Raw genomic sequence first — 16,413 nt, 5'->3', positions numbered from 1 at the left:
ATGCCAAACGCTCCGGGGAGGGCTAAATGTCTGCGGGGAGAGGTTTTTACGGAGAGAGGAGCAGGCACCGGGAAACAGCGTGATCCACGTCCTTGGCCATTTCTTCAGAGAACAAACGGTGGTGTAATAGGAACACCACCACAATAAAATCGTGGGGGGTTTCACATATCTGTGGACAACAAAGGCAGGCATGTGTATGGACGACCGAGCTTCTCTCCTGGGGCCTTGAAGTGACACCTTGCTAAAACACTACTCACTGAATTTAAGGTCAGGTTTAAGAGGTAAATATAGGAAAACTGTCCACTCAGTTCTCCACTTTTTTTCTTCCCCAAATAGCCGTCTCTTATCTGCGCCCTCTGGGAAGCTTCAAGCATCGAAATAAAACGTATCAGTCACTTCCGTACGGGACGGGGCTACCAGATGGGAAGACACACAGTTTGGAAATGAGTCAGCCTCGTCATTTTTGCATGACCCTGGGGGACTTAGATATGGGCTGGTCTCTGCAGGGGGAGGGGGGGGCTGCTGGAGTCATCCTCCTGAGGAAGGCAGGGTGGCAGACGAGCGTCTGTAGCTCGCCACGTGTGGTCGTCTGTGTGAGGCATGTGTGTGAGGCCCTGCCCCCCAATCACACACACAGCTCCAGCCACAGACACACCACGGCCTTCGCACCCTCCACAGAGACCTGACCACCATCAGCCACCAGCCCAGGTCAGCCCAAAGTCCCCACACAAAGGATATGAGCTGCTTAGGAGACACTTCTCACTTGAACACACACAAAACAGCTTCTATCCCCAGGCTGGTCGACTGCTGAACACTCTGGCCTCTCCTGGGTCTGATAACTGTCCCCAGCTCTTGACTGGCCTCACACTAAAACCTCAGACCTATTTTATCTGTTCATCACACCCATCTTCTCATTCAATTCCATGGCCCCTTTGTGCAGTCATCTCACCTAATGAGCTGTTTACCAATATATTGTTTTATGTCTAGATTTTGATATTTCTTTTATTTATATCTTACATACTCCATTGTATTTCCATCTATCTATCTATCTATCTATCTATCTATCTATCTATCTATCTAATCACTTCTTTGCACCAATGACCAATAAGAAGCTAAATTGCAATGTTGTGGTTCCATAAAACCGCCCATCCAATCTCAGTGTCTCAGTAAAGATACAGTCCGACCTTATTGAAAGTTACCAGTTTGGGGCATCAATCTGATTCTCCTCGACCCATCACCAATGCTGGTGCCTCATCAGTTGCTGCCCAGCGCTCATCCTGTCGCTGGCTCCCTGACCCTGTGATGGTACCTGAAGCTCTGGAAGACCCATCCGCGGGCAGAAGGTCAGCACCACCGGCTGGCTACCGATGCCATCACTACAATTAGCCACACGCTTGCTGAAAGTGGATCCGGTACCAGGACCTCAGAGGTGCGGTGGCTGATTTCTGCTTACCTAGAGTGAGGGCAGCTCCAGGCTAACACTGCTGCCTCTCAGCCCCTGCGGTCTGGCTTTCATTTGCACCCTCAGCTTTGTGCGTGAAGGTCTCCTCGTGTCTGATCGGGCTTCCTCCATGTGCTCTAATTCCCACCCCAGACCAAAACCATGGTTCGGTGACTGCGTGTGAGAGCGCGTGCTGGATGGACTGGCATCCTGCCCAGGGTGACCCCCAGCTCATGGCCTTTGCTGCACCAGGACTGGCGGGTAGGAATGCTGGCTGGCTGGATGGATGGATGGATGCTTCCCAACAGCAGTGCTGTAGGTGAGGCTTGGTGGGCAGCCACAGAGCAGGTATCACTGGAAACCTGTTTTCCTGCTGGCTGTGTTCCTCTTTGCTCTTCTCTGTTCCTCCATGCTCGCCCACCCCCCCCCCCCCCCGCCCCCACATCCCCATCTCCATCCCCAGGTAAGGAGAGCAGGTTTAATGGTGCGTTACAAGGCCTGGTGAGAATATGGAACCCAAGTGAATATCTCATGTATGACCCGCTCGAACTCACTGTTCCTCTAAATATTCAATACGTGATTTGCATCGGCCTGGGGGGGGCTCCTCAGGCTGTTCCGTAGGGAACTGCAAAGGACTCGTTAAGCTCAGAAAAATGACAATTAGCTCCAGTTCAGCAATGCATCGGAGCATGACTCTCAAAGCAACATGGTAACAGGCGCCGGTGTGAGGTCATCACACAAAAATCAGTTAACCGACTGTTGATCGAATCGCTCCTGTCCACCTATCACTTACACAATAACCATAAATAAATAACGAAACATCAGTTTGCTTATGAAAGGCTTTTAAATGACCGGAGAATAGCGCTGTAATGTCTGGCTGGCTGACTGGCCTTGGCTGGAAGCGGCTCCTCATGGCATCTGCCGGCGTTCCTGTGATAATTACGATGTCGCAGTCTGGCTCGTTATTCCATGCCAAAGCCCAGACAGGAGGCACGCGGGCACGGTCCCCAGCGCTGACGCCGCCACGCCCAGATACGGCATTTAGGAGCCAGCGGAGACTGGGGGGGGGGGGACCACACCCACCGGCTCTTTGTTCTGCTCCCGCCTGGCGGAAGGTCCAGGAGCATCCGAGCCAGCGGCTGTCACACTACATACTCAGTATGCCCCCCCTCCCCAAATGCCACTGGTCACTTCAACTTACTATGGTCAATCACTATGCTTATTTCAGCCTGTTGTACTTCTGCAATATTATTTATTGTTTACATTCACATCTCACTATGTGTGTAAACCTCTGTATCCAGACCCCTGTTTTGCAATGTCATACATTTTGCACCTTAAGTACTTCGAACCTTGCCCCCCCCCCCCCCCACATCACTGGGGGACCATTATTTCATGCCACTGTATACTTGTATATGAATGGTTTGACAATAAATCCCACTGGAGTTGACTTGGCACATTTGTTACAGCTCAGGTGGAGTTATGCAGAGGCAGAACAGAAATGTACATTAAAATGTCGTAATTCTAAGGAAGATGGACAGCGTGTGAAATTTTTATGATCTCCTCAAATGTGACTCTGGACTGCTTCCAAAGCCATGCAATTCAGGTACAGCGCAAGTGTCTAAAACTCCCCTCCCCTCCCCTCCCCCACCCCCGCGTGTGTATGTCTCTGCCATCCCGCTGCAAACCTCCGGATTTTTCCATACCCTTCCTACAGCCTATTTAAGTGCTCACCCTAATGTAGAAGTTGTCAGTCAGAGTGATGCTGCACTGTATTAAACCCGACCCCAAACTCACCACAGTCTGCTTTAGTAACGACGGAGTGGAAATGGCTTCCCTGAGAGCGGCTGTGCTCCTCATACACACACAAAGGGGCTGTGCTCAGTCAAGGAAAACGGGATCTGAAAAGTGCATAACAGCAGCTCTCTTGGCAGGGGGACGTCTGTCACCACCGGCGTTCCGCAGGCAAGCCTCGGCCGTACAGGGAGGAAGAAGTTTCTAGAAAGGTCGCCTATTCATTCCCATCTTTTCCTGTGCCTCTATCGAATAGGTAGGACAGAGGTTAAATCTGCAGCCAGACGTGGGGGCCAGTCAGAGGGAAGCGCAGGTGGCAGGAAGGCAGAGAGAGAGGTGGGGGGGGGCGGGGGGGCACACACACAGACGGTCCTCCGTCCTGCTTCATCCTGTTGCCATGGGGACACCCGCAGTCCGCCACAAAGCTGCCCAGATCCCTGCCAGCTCCCGCTGCAGTAACCTATCCCAGGCTGCAAGATGGATGGCAGTTTTTGCAGAGCACATCTGTTGTTACCCTGCACCCTCCCAAAATCCTGAATCAGTACCTGCCCACTCTGCTTCCAAAATAACAACCACTCTACCAAATGGGCCAGTCCTCCATAAATTAACGGCCCACTGCCAGTGACCACCTCCCCAGAAACACGGAGGCCAATGACAGAAGAGGAGCCTTGGTGCTGGTATCTCAGCACCAAATAGCTGAACATCTCAAATTATAGCACCTCCAGGTCATCATAGTCCAGAGCTCAGCAGATTTCACCAAATTCAAGTGAAACACATGAAAAATAAACTTATTTCCAAAAAAAGTAAGTAAAACCCACAGTTACAGCTACACTAGACATGTGCAACACTGGTTTATATAGAAGCATCAGACCGGCACGTTATGTGATGTGATATGATACGATGTGAGCTCACCCAGCAGGCCCATGGACCGCCCCACCCCAGCCAGCACACAGCGCTCCCCGGTGCATCATCACACATACTACAACCTCCCCAAGGGGCAAAGCACCAGCAGGGAGTTTAAGCAGCAGTGACTGGTAATGCCATCCTCCATTGGCAACAACCACTGTATTGGGAGTCCATGTGGATTGGTTGGCCTACACGGGGCAAGGGAAGGGGATTGGCTCAGCATACACTCATGTGACCCCGATCATCATGCGAACACCAATGACAGAAATGCTGACAAGTAACCCAGGACCCAGGTGAGGTGGTACAATTTTATTTATTCTGCAAACCCTCGTACACATTGAGTTTGCTCAAGGGCCTAATGGTGACATACCTGTGCCGACCTTGGGATTCAAACCGATGACCTTCCGGTCAAAGCGTCCTAACTAGCCGAGTCACAAAGCACCCCCACATTAAGCTAAGGAACAGGTGGAACAGGCAGACACAGCCACAAAGACGGGAGCCGAAGCCCAGGCGGCCGTGTGCAGCCGCCAGCTTCCTCCGTCTTAGGCTTTATTGTGAGGGTGCCACTCGATGCACTGACCCCAGCGCCGCACACTGTACAGCAGGGGTGTCAATCTCCCGGAGGGCTGGAGCCCTGCACATTTTTGGGCTTCCCATTATTTAACACACCTAATCACCACACAGCTCTTGAGCTGAATCATTTGTGGTGGAACAGGGAAAGAACTAAGCTACACAGGGCTCCGGCCCCCCAGGACTGCAGTCTACCCCTATTGTAGAGGCTTGTCTCTGCTGCGACTCCCTGTGCAAGACGGTTACTCGTCAGCGGCTGCACAAATCCACCTCCAGCCCTCACTTTCCGCCCCTCCCACTCCCTCCCGCATCCCCTGCTCCTCTTCCGTCTGATCCCTGCCTATTGCTCTGGACTATAACCTACTCAGAAAGGCTGGATCCCCGCATAGCAGAGGAAGCCAATACATAAACCATACCTACGCACCGCCCACCACCCCCCACACAAAGAGGAGCAGAAGCTAAGCCGCAAGCCAAACTACAGCTCATCAGCATCCCACGGGTCCTGGTTCAGTTTCCATCCTAGGCTAGGACGCTCAAGGTCAGGCTACCTCCGGCTCGGCAGCGATTCAGCTAATGGGCGCCTCCCCACACTTGCACGCTCCACCACCTCACACCGGGGGAGACACAAAAGCACACACCCACCAGCAGCAAACTGCCAGGCGGCGGATGCTAATGCTAATCCTAATCGCACCTCCCGCAGACGCTAACGCTAACTGCACCTTCCGTAAACCCACGTGCTCTTCTTAAGACCATAAATTCTGCCTTTTCCTCATACTTGCATGTCTAGTAAGCCAGTCACTTCATGGCAGTTTTCTATTTAAGGACTGTTATGTGACCCCAGAGCCTCTGAGACTGTTACCACCAATAACATTACAGCAGAGTGCTGGACAGCTCCAGACGCCCATGTGGAAAGCTGACCTTCCCCGACCACCAGCTGGCCGAAGCTTCCAGAGGAGTCTGTCAGTAGAGACCGGGGATGTAGGATTAACCGGATGTAACCTTTTGAATGCCAGAAAGACACCCCCCCCCCCCCAAATCACGGGTGGGTGGTCCTCAGCCTATCCACAGGTAATCACAGCTGCAGCTTCACACTCTCCGGGCATAAAATGTAGAAGTAAATCTAGGATATACTCAAAGAATACACCTGAACACTACATGTCACAAACATACACAGACATACACACACCCACCATCTACAAGAGAAAAGGTATGACACACAATAAAAGGGCGGGTCTTCCCCGACTGCTCCTGAAAGTGGGCAAACAGGGTTAGGGGTCAGCGGTCAGAGGTCAGGGTCAGACTAACAGACACAGAGATGCCCCCTTTGTCTCCGTCCCAGAGCACGTCTTCCTCCCTTTGTCGCAAATCCATTTGGCTACTTCTCAGCAATCTGTGGCACCTCCGTTCTCCCTGCATGATCTGGCTTAGGCGAGGCACCAAGCCCGGCCTGGTAATCCGTTTAATCGCCAGCTAGCCTGGGCTGCGGCCATTTATGACACAGGAGCGCCTCTTCCTCCATACCTCCACCTACCAGCCAGAGGGGAGTAAGGCCTTGCTACGCCCATCCCGTCACTGGCTCTGCCACTGGGCTGGAATGAAGCCCTTAGGCAGCCACTGTCATTGGTTACAGCTCATCCATCTGCTCCTCCAATCACACCTCAGTAAAAATGAGGTGGTGGCAGGTAAGCTCTGCTTCCGGCCAGGAGAGTGATTCTCCACGTTCCACTGAGAACCCGGCATAGAAACCGACAGAGAGATTTCACTTTGCACATATCCCACCTTGGTCTCCTTTTTAAGACAGTCCAGGATACGGAAGTGAGAGGGAAGCTTAGGGTCAGAACTCCAGCACCCCTGGGCAATCTTCAGGAGGTTAGGGGTCATGCTCACGGGCCAACAGGAGATGCCCTGCTGACCACAGGATTCAAACTAGCGAGACCTTCTAATCACAGACACAGAGGCCCAACCCGCTGAGCCACACACCAACCAGCAGGGGGCAGCTTCTCAAGCATGAGCCATGCAACAGTGAGTGCTTATCGCAAGAAGAATACTGGCTCTATGGATGCTCAGCACGGCCATTTGAATAATGCAGAGAGCATGTCGCATGCGGGGGGGGGGGGGGGGGGAGGTGAACACCATATGCAAAACAGAAGCGCTTAACCAGCCCCGTCATTCCTGCTGTTCTGGGAATCTGAGAGGCCGGGGCTGTCAGCGTCAGGCTCTGCAAAGAGTCCTCAACACTTATTCAGCCATCCTCCTCCGATTCCTCAAGGTTACGGCCTCCACATCCAGGCCACTTAGAAGCACATTAGGTCAAAGGAGAAGCTAATGAAACAATCTAAATGGCCAGCTTACAACATCCCATAAGACAGGTTATACACACACACACACACACACACACACACACTAGTAACCAAACAAAATACATCACTGTGGGGACATTTGGTCCCCACAATGTAATATATACATAACCCACAAACACAGGCCTACTACATATTTACGTAGCAGATACTCTTATGCAAAGCAGAGTGTAGGCTAATACTTTTACTCATTTATGTATTTATTTAGCAGACATACTGTTTTTTGAAAAGGCAGGGTCAGCCGCTCCCTAGAGCAATTGGGGGTTAAGAGCCTTGCTGAAGGACACAAAGGTGACATGACTCTGCTGAGCCTGGGATTTGAACCAGCAGCCTTCTGATCACAAGCACAGCATCGTATCCCGCTGAGCCACAGACTGTCCCCTAAAGGGGTATGTGTGAGGGTCTGCCTGTGCCCTTAAGTAGGAGAATCTGAAAAGAGCACAGCTGTGAGCCCTCCCCCCCCCCATCCACCCACCCGCACCCCCAAGCACGCACACAGCGACCTTCCACCCCACGCTAATAATTAATAAATGCGCCTCTTTGTTGGGGCCCTCTGAGGGCCAATGTTTGTTTTCTATGGCAGCCCTTTAGCACCGAGGGAGAATAAGAAACACTTCCTGTTCCACACCCCCTTTCACGTCCCAAATTCCCCCCCCCCCCTTCTCTCCAGTACAACTAGCCTTTCTTTTACTTCAGAAAAAAAAAAAAAAAAGTCAGGGTTCACAGATAGGAAATGATGCGAAGGGTCTGTCAAGCCCCCGCTTGGAATGTGGGCTCAACAGCAAGGGGTATCTGCAATGACGTGGTGGGGGTGGGGGGGGGGGGGGGTTCTTTAACAGCCCCCAGTAGTGCTTTCTGGTAACGAGTGTTCTGGTGACCACAGTGTAACTGTAGTATTGGCAACATTTGTTTGGCAATTCGGTGATGCAGAAAACCTGCCAATCATATTCTTCGAATTGCATGAATGGCACGCTGGTACTGAGTATCCTAAGTGCTGAGCATTCAGAAGAAAAAAAAAAGAAAAAAACAATGACAGCGATAGTATTGGAAAAAATATCTGTGTGTGTTATCTTCTCGCTTCAGTGTGGCATGGCGGCCGGGTGCGATCGGCCACCCCTTCATGTGTCAGCGATTTAGCGCACGTGGAAGCGTTAGCGCAGAATGTGACAGTTTGGGCGGCAGTAGCAGGGCCCCTTTCCGAGACACGACGTCACACTGCAGGGACAGGAAGCTTCGTGCGGCCTATGGGGGCCCGACAGGAAGCAATCAACTGCAGGCAGAAGGTCTGCAGCTCCATTATAGAGTGAAACTCTCCATTAATAACAAAGAGCTACAAACGACTCTCCCCCCATCCGTGTCATAATGGTACGGCCCATTTATGGCCTCCAAAAAAAAATCACATACACCTGGGGCATCAGCTTCTCCAAGCAGCTTTCGTTGGGAATCAACTTAACACTTCACTTAGCCAAATAGATAGTTTAATTTCTTCCGGAAAAAGTAAGACTCATACAGATCATAGAAAAAATCATCTATATTAGTATGTTTAAGTGAACAAAATCTGCCAAAGGACATGAGTGAACACAGAAGGGATTTTCATTTCATCACGGACACAAGCGTTCAGCACTGTGTCCTGCCAGAAAATCTCATACAGATATAAATACCTTCCAGAAGCATCGCCTATGATTGAAAAGGTTACCAGGGTATATACAGAAATCCAGAGGTTAAATTTAACACTTTCTAATACCTTTTTGAATACTTTCTCAATATTTTTTAAAACCGTTGCAACCGTTTTTAAACAAGTTTCAAACTGATTTAAAAATTTATAATGTTACACAATTTTGGCCTGTACAACAGAATTTAAATAGGGAACATGGGTCAACAGAATAAATTTAGTGACTGTGATTTTGAAAACATCTTGCATTTAACTTCTTCAGTCACAAGTCCATATCTTTATCCACTAGGCTATTCATGGCAAGTGCCTTAATTGTTTGGCTTTTTCTTCAATGAGTTTGTCGATTTGCAGCAGCTGACTAACTGCTCTCATCCATGCATTCCTGATTTATGAGTTGTGCATCGCATAGGCGACCAGAGAGCGCTAACCCCCATCCAGGTGATATTTATGTTTTTTTTTGCAAACCGATCAGTAACCCTCTCGATATTTTCCTGCTACCGGCCTTAGCCAGTCCTTAAGCGCTGGGTCCTCTAACCACTTGTGTGCAAATTTGCACTTACCCATGATGACTATGACTTAGCTTAGTGTAAGCAGCCAACATGTACTTCAGCGCGCAAACTGTTTAAGACGTCGCTCGACCACCGAATATGACGTCAGCATCACAGAGATCATCTATGAATGAAGGAATGAGCCTAATCCACATTTAAAATAATTTGCGAGAAATTTAGCAGATAAACTTTACAACACAAATGGACAATTTGTAGTTTAAAAAAATCTAAAATGTAATACCTCGTAAATTTGCGTGTAATACCTTTTAATACTTTTTAAAATCCCACGGACACCCTGGTTACATTTAAAATACATTTTTTTTAGACTGTCGGCCATATCTGATGTCACTTTATGAAGCATATCCACTCAGTTTACCTCTGGTTAAGACTAACTGCATAATGGGTGATTTTTTTGAAGATCACAGAAAGATCCTTGGCAAACCACTCCCAAAAGTAAAAGAAACAACCTGATCTCTGTCATGACAACTCCTCAGGGTGACTGTGCTCATGGGGTCTGAAACAGAGACACCGTTACAGGCGTGAAATCCCCAATCATGGCTCCCAACCAACAACTCTCCTTTGTATCTATTTACCAGTCCCTCTCCAATAATACGCCTTTGTAGTAAATGGCCGCTGTTCTGTCTAGGAAACAGGATAGGTGAGGGCGTGAGAGGTCCAACGGGAGACAGTCCATGTCCTGCCTCCTCCCTGACTTCAGATCACACCGACCGACCAACCAGGAAGCTTAGGGGGGTCGGCCCAAAGAGAAGGGCGGGAACCGCGTGCGGTGGGAGAACTGGGTGGAAACCACAGCCATCGCTACAGCACAGGAAACAAAAACCGCAATCAGGCAGCATGCGACACGCATTAGGTCCTGGGATCATGCTCTTGAATTGTTTTTGGACAGCGCGAAGATAAAGGATGGTCAGGGTTCGAGGGTTAAATGCAGTGGAAAAACAGGAAACGGACTCCAAATTTACGAGTACGAACCAGGGATATTCAGGTTTTCATGACTGTCATCATCCCCAAACAAAACCTCTGTTGGAAAAATGTAAATAATTCAGCTGCAAATCAATTACTAAAATCTGAAAGCAATTGCTACTTTTATACATGGAGTTTCCATAAAGATCAGCATCACTGAAAAACAGGTCTGGTTTGCTATATCTTGCAATAATTACTCCATCTGGTTGTTTTTAGAGCATCATATCCTGTCACTAATTGAGCTCTCAAGGTTATTCAGCTGGAGATATCTAAAGACGGAGGAAGTCAAGGGAGGGGTCCTGACAATCACTCACATCACAGTTAAACAGTCTGGCCTCCACACTTTGCACACAAAGATATACTAGCAGGGCAAGTCACTTTCCCTGATGTTTGTTAAAAACGAGAATTGGCACCACGAGGAGTGGCCGTCCCAAAAACATCTCCACTTGAGCATCTGCCTCTTTGCTGCATTAGTGAACCAAATACGTATCCGGGTGCAACAACGTGCTTTAGCCTCGGGAAAAACAGAGTAATTTACATGTGACGGTCTAACTGCAGACATGACTGCGATCGCACCTTAAACCCTCCAAAAAAAACAAGCTTGCTTTCATTGAAGTCTATTTTATATAGGCTGTAATGCAATAAGCAGACTGCCGCAACGCAGCAGGGTGATCTCTGCAAGTAAGGTCATGATCACGAAACTCAAAAAAAAACGTATGCAGTAAAACGATCACACGCAGTCACGGACACTATGACAGTTTAGATCTGCCTTGAACGGACGTGTTAAGGATAACGATCAGTGTTAATTACTGGTCTTCACAGGAGGTGATCTGTGCGTCTGCATGTCTAACAAAGGGTCCGATGGGCGATCCAGTGCTTTCCTCTTTGTTGCTGCAACTACCGCTATTTAGTAACACTGGCTCCGGAGTGCGCAATTATAAAGAAAGAGAAGTGAAAACGCTCGCAGCATAAAAATAAAGAAGTACTGGCGTGGCAATCAAGGTACAGGGCACGCACAAAACACACCCTCTGATCTGCCCTGAATGTTAAGGTAGTATGAGAAGGGTGCCCGCGCCGCACCTGTGCCGCAGAAAACAGACAATTCATAAACTGAGTTGGACCAAAGGCGTAGACATGGCCATTTACTGTGACTTAAATAAAGCAACTTGCTTTCCAGTCTTACAACACAAATATCAATATAAATATAAACTGCCATTAAATTAACCTGCTGTGTTAGTAATATTAGCCTACTACGCTTACTTGTATTAATAGCAATAGCGCTTATAAAAGACAACCATTTTACTTTGTTATAAGAAGGAACTAAACAGGAAATTAGCTATATTTAGGCGCCAGACACACTGTGCAAAGACAGAAACAATTCTTTTACTTACCCCCCGCTAACAGTGAATATTAAGAGATATTATGTATTATAATATTTGGAGGAGGCTTACCTTAAAGAGACCTTGACACAGCAGTCGTTTTGTGCAGCCATTGTGCCTCCGATCACGCCTTACCTTTTGCCTATATTAACTACGTTTACTAAGCCCCTCGAAAACAGGGGACTGAGAAGTGGTACATAACAAAAGCACAGTAATCAATTGGCGACCAGGTTAAAGCATAAGCGATCCCCGCAGCTCGGCATCTCTGGATACCTTCGCCCCGATCCCACATCACGCATAGCTGCTGTCATTACAAAATCACACTCCGTTTCAAATCAAACCGGCGCCCCGCGATTCTATTGCTTTCTTTTTGCCCTGCTGCTACATCCTGTCATACGTGTGCGCGATGTTCCGGCATTCATCTAAACCCACACAGACCAGCGTTTTTTTTTTCCCCCACATTGCCTGTTCTAGAGACCTGAAAAGTGAAGGGACGAGCAAATCCCCACTTGATTGATGGGCGTCTGGGCCATACAGAGTCAAAAGACCCGCCCCTTGCCGCGTAATTGGCCAATTAGAGCAGAAGAGGTCGTACTGTAGGTGTATGGAGAAACGCTTAGAGATGATACCTCGCTGGAGGGGGGCGAGAGGCTGGCAGCGACATCTGAAAGGCATCGTGCGGCCATAACGGGCGTGCAGGGGGCCAAAGGGCGACGATTTAGCGCCGCCGAGGTCGAAGGGTGCATAATACGAAGGGAGTTTCGCTGCTGTTCTGAGCGAGTCATTTTAATGCAAATGAGAGTTATGCCTGATTTATTGCGTCTTAGATTCTGTTAACCTTACTGTCAGCTATAAATCGTGGAAAGGTGTGAACGTTTCAGTAAAACCAACATTATATGAGAATAGTTAAATATTACGGAGTCGTGAGTTTTAAGACCAGAGTCCTGATGGAAGGTGATTTACTTATCAATTTACTTATCAATAAACGTGGCCCTTTTTAATTCGCTCTGATCTTATATATTGAAATGTCATACAGTAACAGACTTTGAAGTTAACTGGAATAAAGGCCTTTACTATACAGACGGGTATATCTTAATATAGTCACGTTTTAGACTTAAATTGTATTATGTGTACATACGTAATGCGTGTACCTGTTGTAGGCCTATACGTATGTTTACAGTTGGACACAACTGAAAAGTGTGTGTTTACGCTAATTAATAAAATGCGTCACTTTTTATGGTCTGAACAGCAGTTTCTGACACTAAACAAGGAGCTGCCACTGTCAGCCGTTGTTCTACTCTCTGCTTGCCGGTGTTTGTGTTGCGCACTGCGTGTGTGGACTTGACACACGCACCTAGGCCGGTCTGCAGGCTCGTTAGACACGACGGGCGGTGTCCTCCGCCTGTAAGGGAAGCTGTTTAGTTTGCTGTGAGGCACCAGTGCGCATCCCCGCCACCATATCAGCAGTCCTTATTAATCGAGGTCAGCTCTCGGGCTCCCGTGGATAATCAAATCCAGAAGATTACCTTCATGTTTATCTAAGTACAACCCGCGAAAAGAGGCCGCCACGCCAGTTTTACACTGAAAGGAGTAGCAGATTGGAACGTTATTATTTTGCTGGTCACAAGGCTGTGTAAACTCCTGTGTCCAGCCGCCCTGTTTCGCACAGTCCTGTGTTTTGCAATTTAAGTTCTGTCCCTGACAGTGCTGTTGTATATTGCACTCTGATCCTGGGAGAACATTATATCATGGCACTGTATACCTGTATGTGGACGGTATGATAATAAAGGCTACTTGACTTGACAGCTTATTTGCTTATTTTTTTTTATTTTAGTAATTTACATTATATATCCAACTCAAGTGTACAGTGTTATGGTTTTATCCTGGTGTGAGAGCCTGGGGCCTTAAATCTGCAGTGCCCGCTGCACAGCTGTGCTACTCCACTGTGGTGCATCCTGTGTCTGTCTACAGACATGCTGCGTGAGCGTATTGACAGTTTAGAGCCAGCTCTGCTCTTGCAAATCCTCTTGGAACAAAAAAGGTTTACAGTGGGTCAGTGTGGAGTAGCGGGTGCAAGCGAGAAAAGGACTGCATGCCTGCCTGAATATATAAGATACGATAGATAAAAAATACAAATAAATACAATGACTATAATAACATGAGTAAAATAGACAATAAATACTAACACATTTGTAAAGGAAAAAGAGTGAAAATTTAAAAAGCAGAAAAGTAATCAATTTAATCAATAGATGAGGATTGTGTGAAGAAGTGTACGATTTTGGTACTTATAGGACGAAGTGCCCATTGTTGAAATGGCATATGTACATTCGGAGTCCACTCAGGATAGTGATGCTGCTAGAGGAAGCAGCACAGTACGTTTGTATGGGTAATTTTGAACAAAAGCACCCAAATTGCATGAAATATTAAGAAGGGAAACACAGAGAAGCAGACCCAGATCATATCACAAATCTATAACACGATGACAAGGGGCTGTTGGTTGAATTGGACCAAAACACAGTGTAAGGTATATGGCAGGGGCAGCGTATAGCTCGTCGGCCTGTGATCAGAAAGTCACCAGCTCTAATCCCAGGACCAGCACAGTCACTCAGCATTGGGCCCTTGGGCAAAGCCCATAATCCCCAATTGCTCCAGGAACTGACCCTGCGTTCTTAATTGTATGCTGCTTTGAATAAAAGTGTCTGATAAATAGGTAATGTTAAAAAAAAAATACTCTGTGCACAAAGGTTATCTGTCACCAGACATGTCCGCTCTGCTAATAAACCTGTGATTGGTGCTTTTTTGCAAGACTTGGACTCGTGGAAAAGAGCAATAAATATCAAAGCATTCCAGAACAGCACAAACACACACACTTAACATCCACACATCTGACTTTTGCAATGCCATCACTGATCAGCCCCAAAGGCCTGTCGCGGTAAGCAGGCTATGAAACATCTTTTGATGTTTCGAAAATCCCTTCAATACATTTTCTAAATTTGACTCAGAAGCCCTAAGCTGATTCTCTCTCTTCCATAAATATTGCCTGTGATTCTGAAATGAAGAGAATAATGTTATGTAATCATTTTTTGTTCGCTCAATTCCTGAGCAGGAAACAGCAGATATTGGAGGCATTTAATTTTGTTGTTTTATTTCAGGTTTTATTTCAGGATCAACGGCTCACTTGCGTTTTCTAATGTGGAGGAGACCACAGGCTGTCATAGGCTTCTGTAACAGCACCCCTTCCTCAGGGCAACTGGTTCCTGTGAGAAATTCAGGCTGGATTCGTCGACGTCCTGTCAGACCCAATGAACACCCCCCCCCCCCCCAAGAGAATGCACACTTCAGAACAGCCAGCTTTATTATTCACAAGACGAAAGTCCCCATAAGGACAGGCCTTATTTAGCACATGACTGACTGACACAGAGAGAGTTAATTTTCCATGAATTTTCCACCAGTATCTCAGCCAGTCTGCATTTAGCTTCTGACCAGTGACAGCCGAGGACTGGGCCGCTCGGAGCGCATGCGGCACCCCAGGTGAGCTTCGCTGCTGCCCCCTGCCCCCAGTGTGCACCTCCCGACACAAAGTGAATTGGGGCGGTGCAGCTCGCCGGCGATCTCAGGCGGTGGTTTCCTATAGGCTGAGAGACACAAAGGGGGCCGGCTCTGACGGCTGATTGGCGGTCTGACCCTACATGCCTATTGATCGTTGAGACATAACAGTAAGACTCTGCTCTGTGAGTGTTCCGTTTCAGCATCTACAGGCTTAAATACAGTGAGGCTCGGACGGCTGTCGAAGACCCCCCCAGCTGCACATCGCATGCTATTTCACCCTGTCTCGCTTGGACCCAGCCGCTCGATTTCACGGTGGCCCAGCCTGCGATGAGTGCAAGGGGGGAGGGGGAGAACCACAGTAGGTTCTGGGCTCTCAATAGCAAAACCCAGATGTCCTGTTGACATTCAAGTTGGATGTATTTGGCCACGATGACTAATTGTGGGGGACATAGTGGTTTTGATGGGGGGGATTTAGTTGGTATGGCTGAAGGGCTCAGGATTCAACCCAAACCAAACTATACGGGCACATCCACGGGGAGCTAAAGTAAGCTACATAAACTGGGAGACCTGGGATGATGTTGACGACATCATCATGTGGCAAATCCATCCCTTGTCAATAAATGACCCCAACTGTAAATTAAAGGTCCTTTGAGACAATGTCTCTGCACACTGGAACAGCTCCATGTCTTTTATCTGCTATTAGATACATTTCATTTAAAGCTACGAGAAAACACTGCAGCCAGGGTCAGATTTACAGCTTTGGTAGGTAACAATAAGGTCAAGAAGGACATTGTTCCAAATACTGGTTCTTGCACTCCTTCAGCCAGGCTTTGGGTGTGGACGTGTGCTCCTCTGCAAAGGCACTCAGCAACTCGTTTCTATGGAAACAGACTCAAAGATGGGTGGCAAGAAGACTAGGCTGAGACAGCAAAAACGATTCAGTCATGTGACAAACAGGATGCTTATAAATGGGACAAAGCCAGGAGGATGCTGGGTTTTCTCGCCTGGGAAGCACAGAATGAGGCAATGTAACACTCAGCCCATTTGGGTAATTTTACCCATATCACCTGAGATTTTTATAGGCCTATATATTGAATATTTTAAATCAACAGACAGCTCTGTCTATCACTGGAAGAAAAGATACAGACTTTTTATGACAATCACAACTATTTTTTACATCCATCCATCCATCTATACCCGCTTGTCCAATTCTGGGTTG

General features: G+C 47.9%; 1 protein-coding gene across 4 annotated transcripts in view; it reads right to left on the bottom strand.

Moving 5' to 3' along the window:
* Positions 1-12,142, bottom strand: part of kif21b (kinesin family member 21B) — a 46,959-nt gene extending 34,817 nt beyond the window's left edge. For all 4 annotated transcript variants that reach the window (XM_023835927.2, XM_023835931.2, XM_072715626.1 and 1 more), the window contains exon 1: positions 11,718-12,142. In XM_023835927.2, the coding sequence (XP_023691695.1) occupies positions 11,718-11,758 (41 nt within the window). In that variant the 5' untranslated portion in view covers positions 11,759-12,142. The remainder of the gene's footprint in view (positions 1-11,717) is intronic.
* Positions 12,143-16,413: the final 4,271 nt, after the last annotated feature.

The sequence above is a fragment of the Paramormyrops kingsleyae genome, chromosome 8 (assembly GCF_048594095.1).
Source record: "Paramormyrops kingsleyae isolate MSU_618 chromosome 8, PKINGS_0.4, whole genome shotgun sequence".
Lineage (NCBI taxonomy): Eukaryota > Metazoa > Chordata > Actinopteri > Osteoglossiformes > Mormyridae > Paramormyrops > Paramormyrops kingsleyae.
Note: the sequence above shows the minus strand (reverse complement) of the source record. Positions and strands in the feature narration are given on the sequence as shown.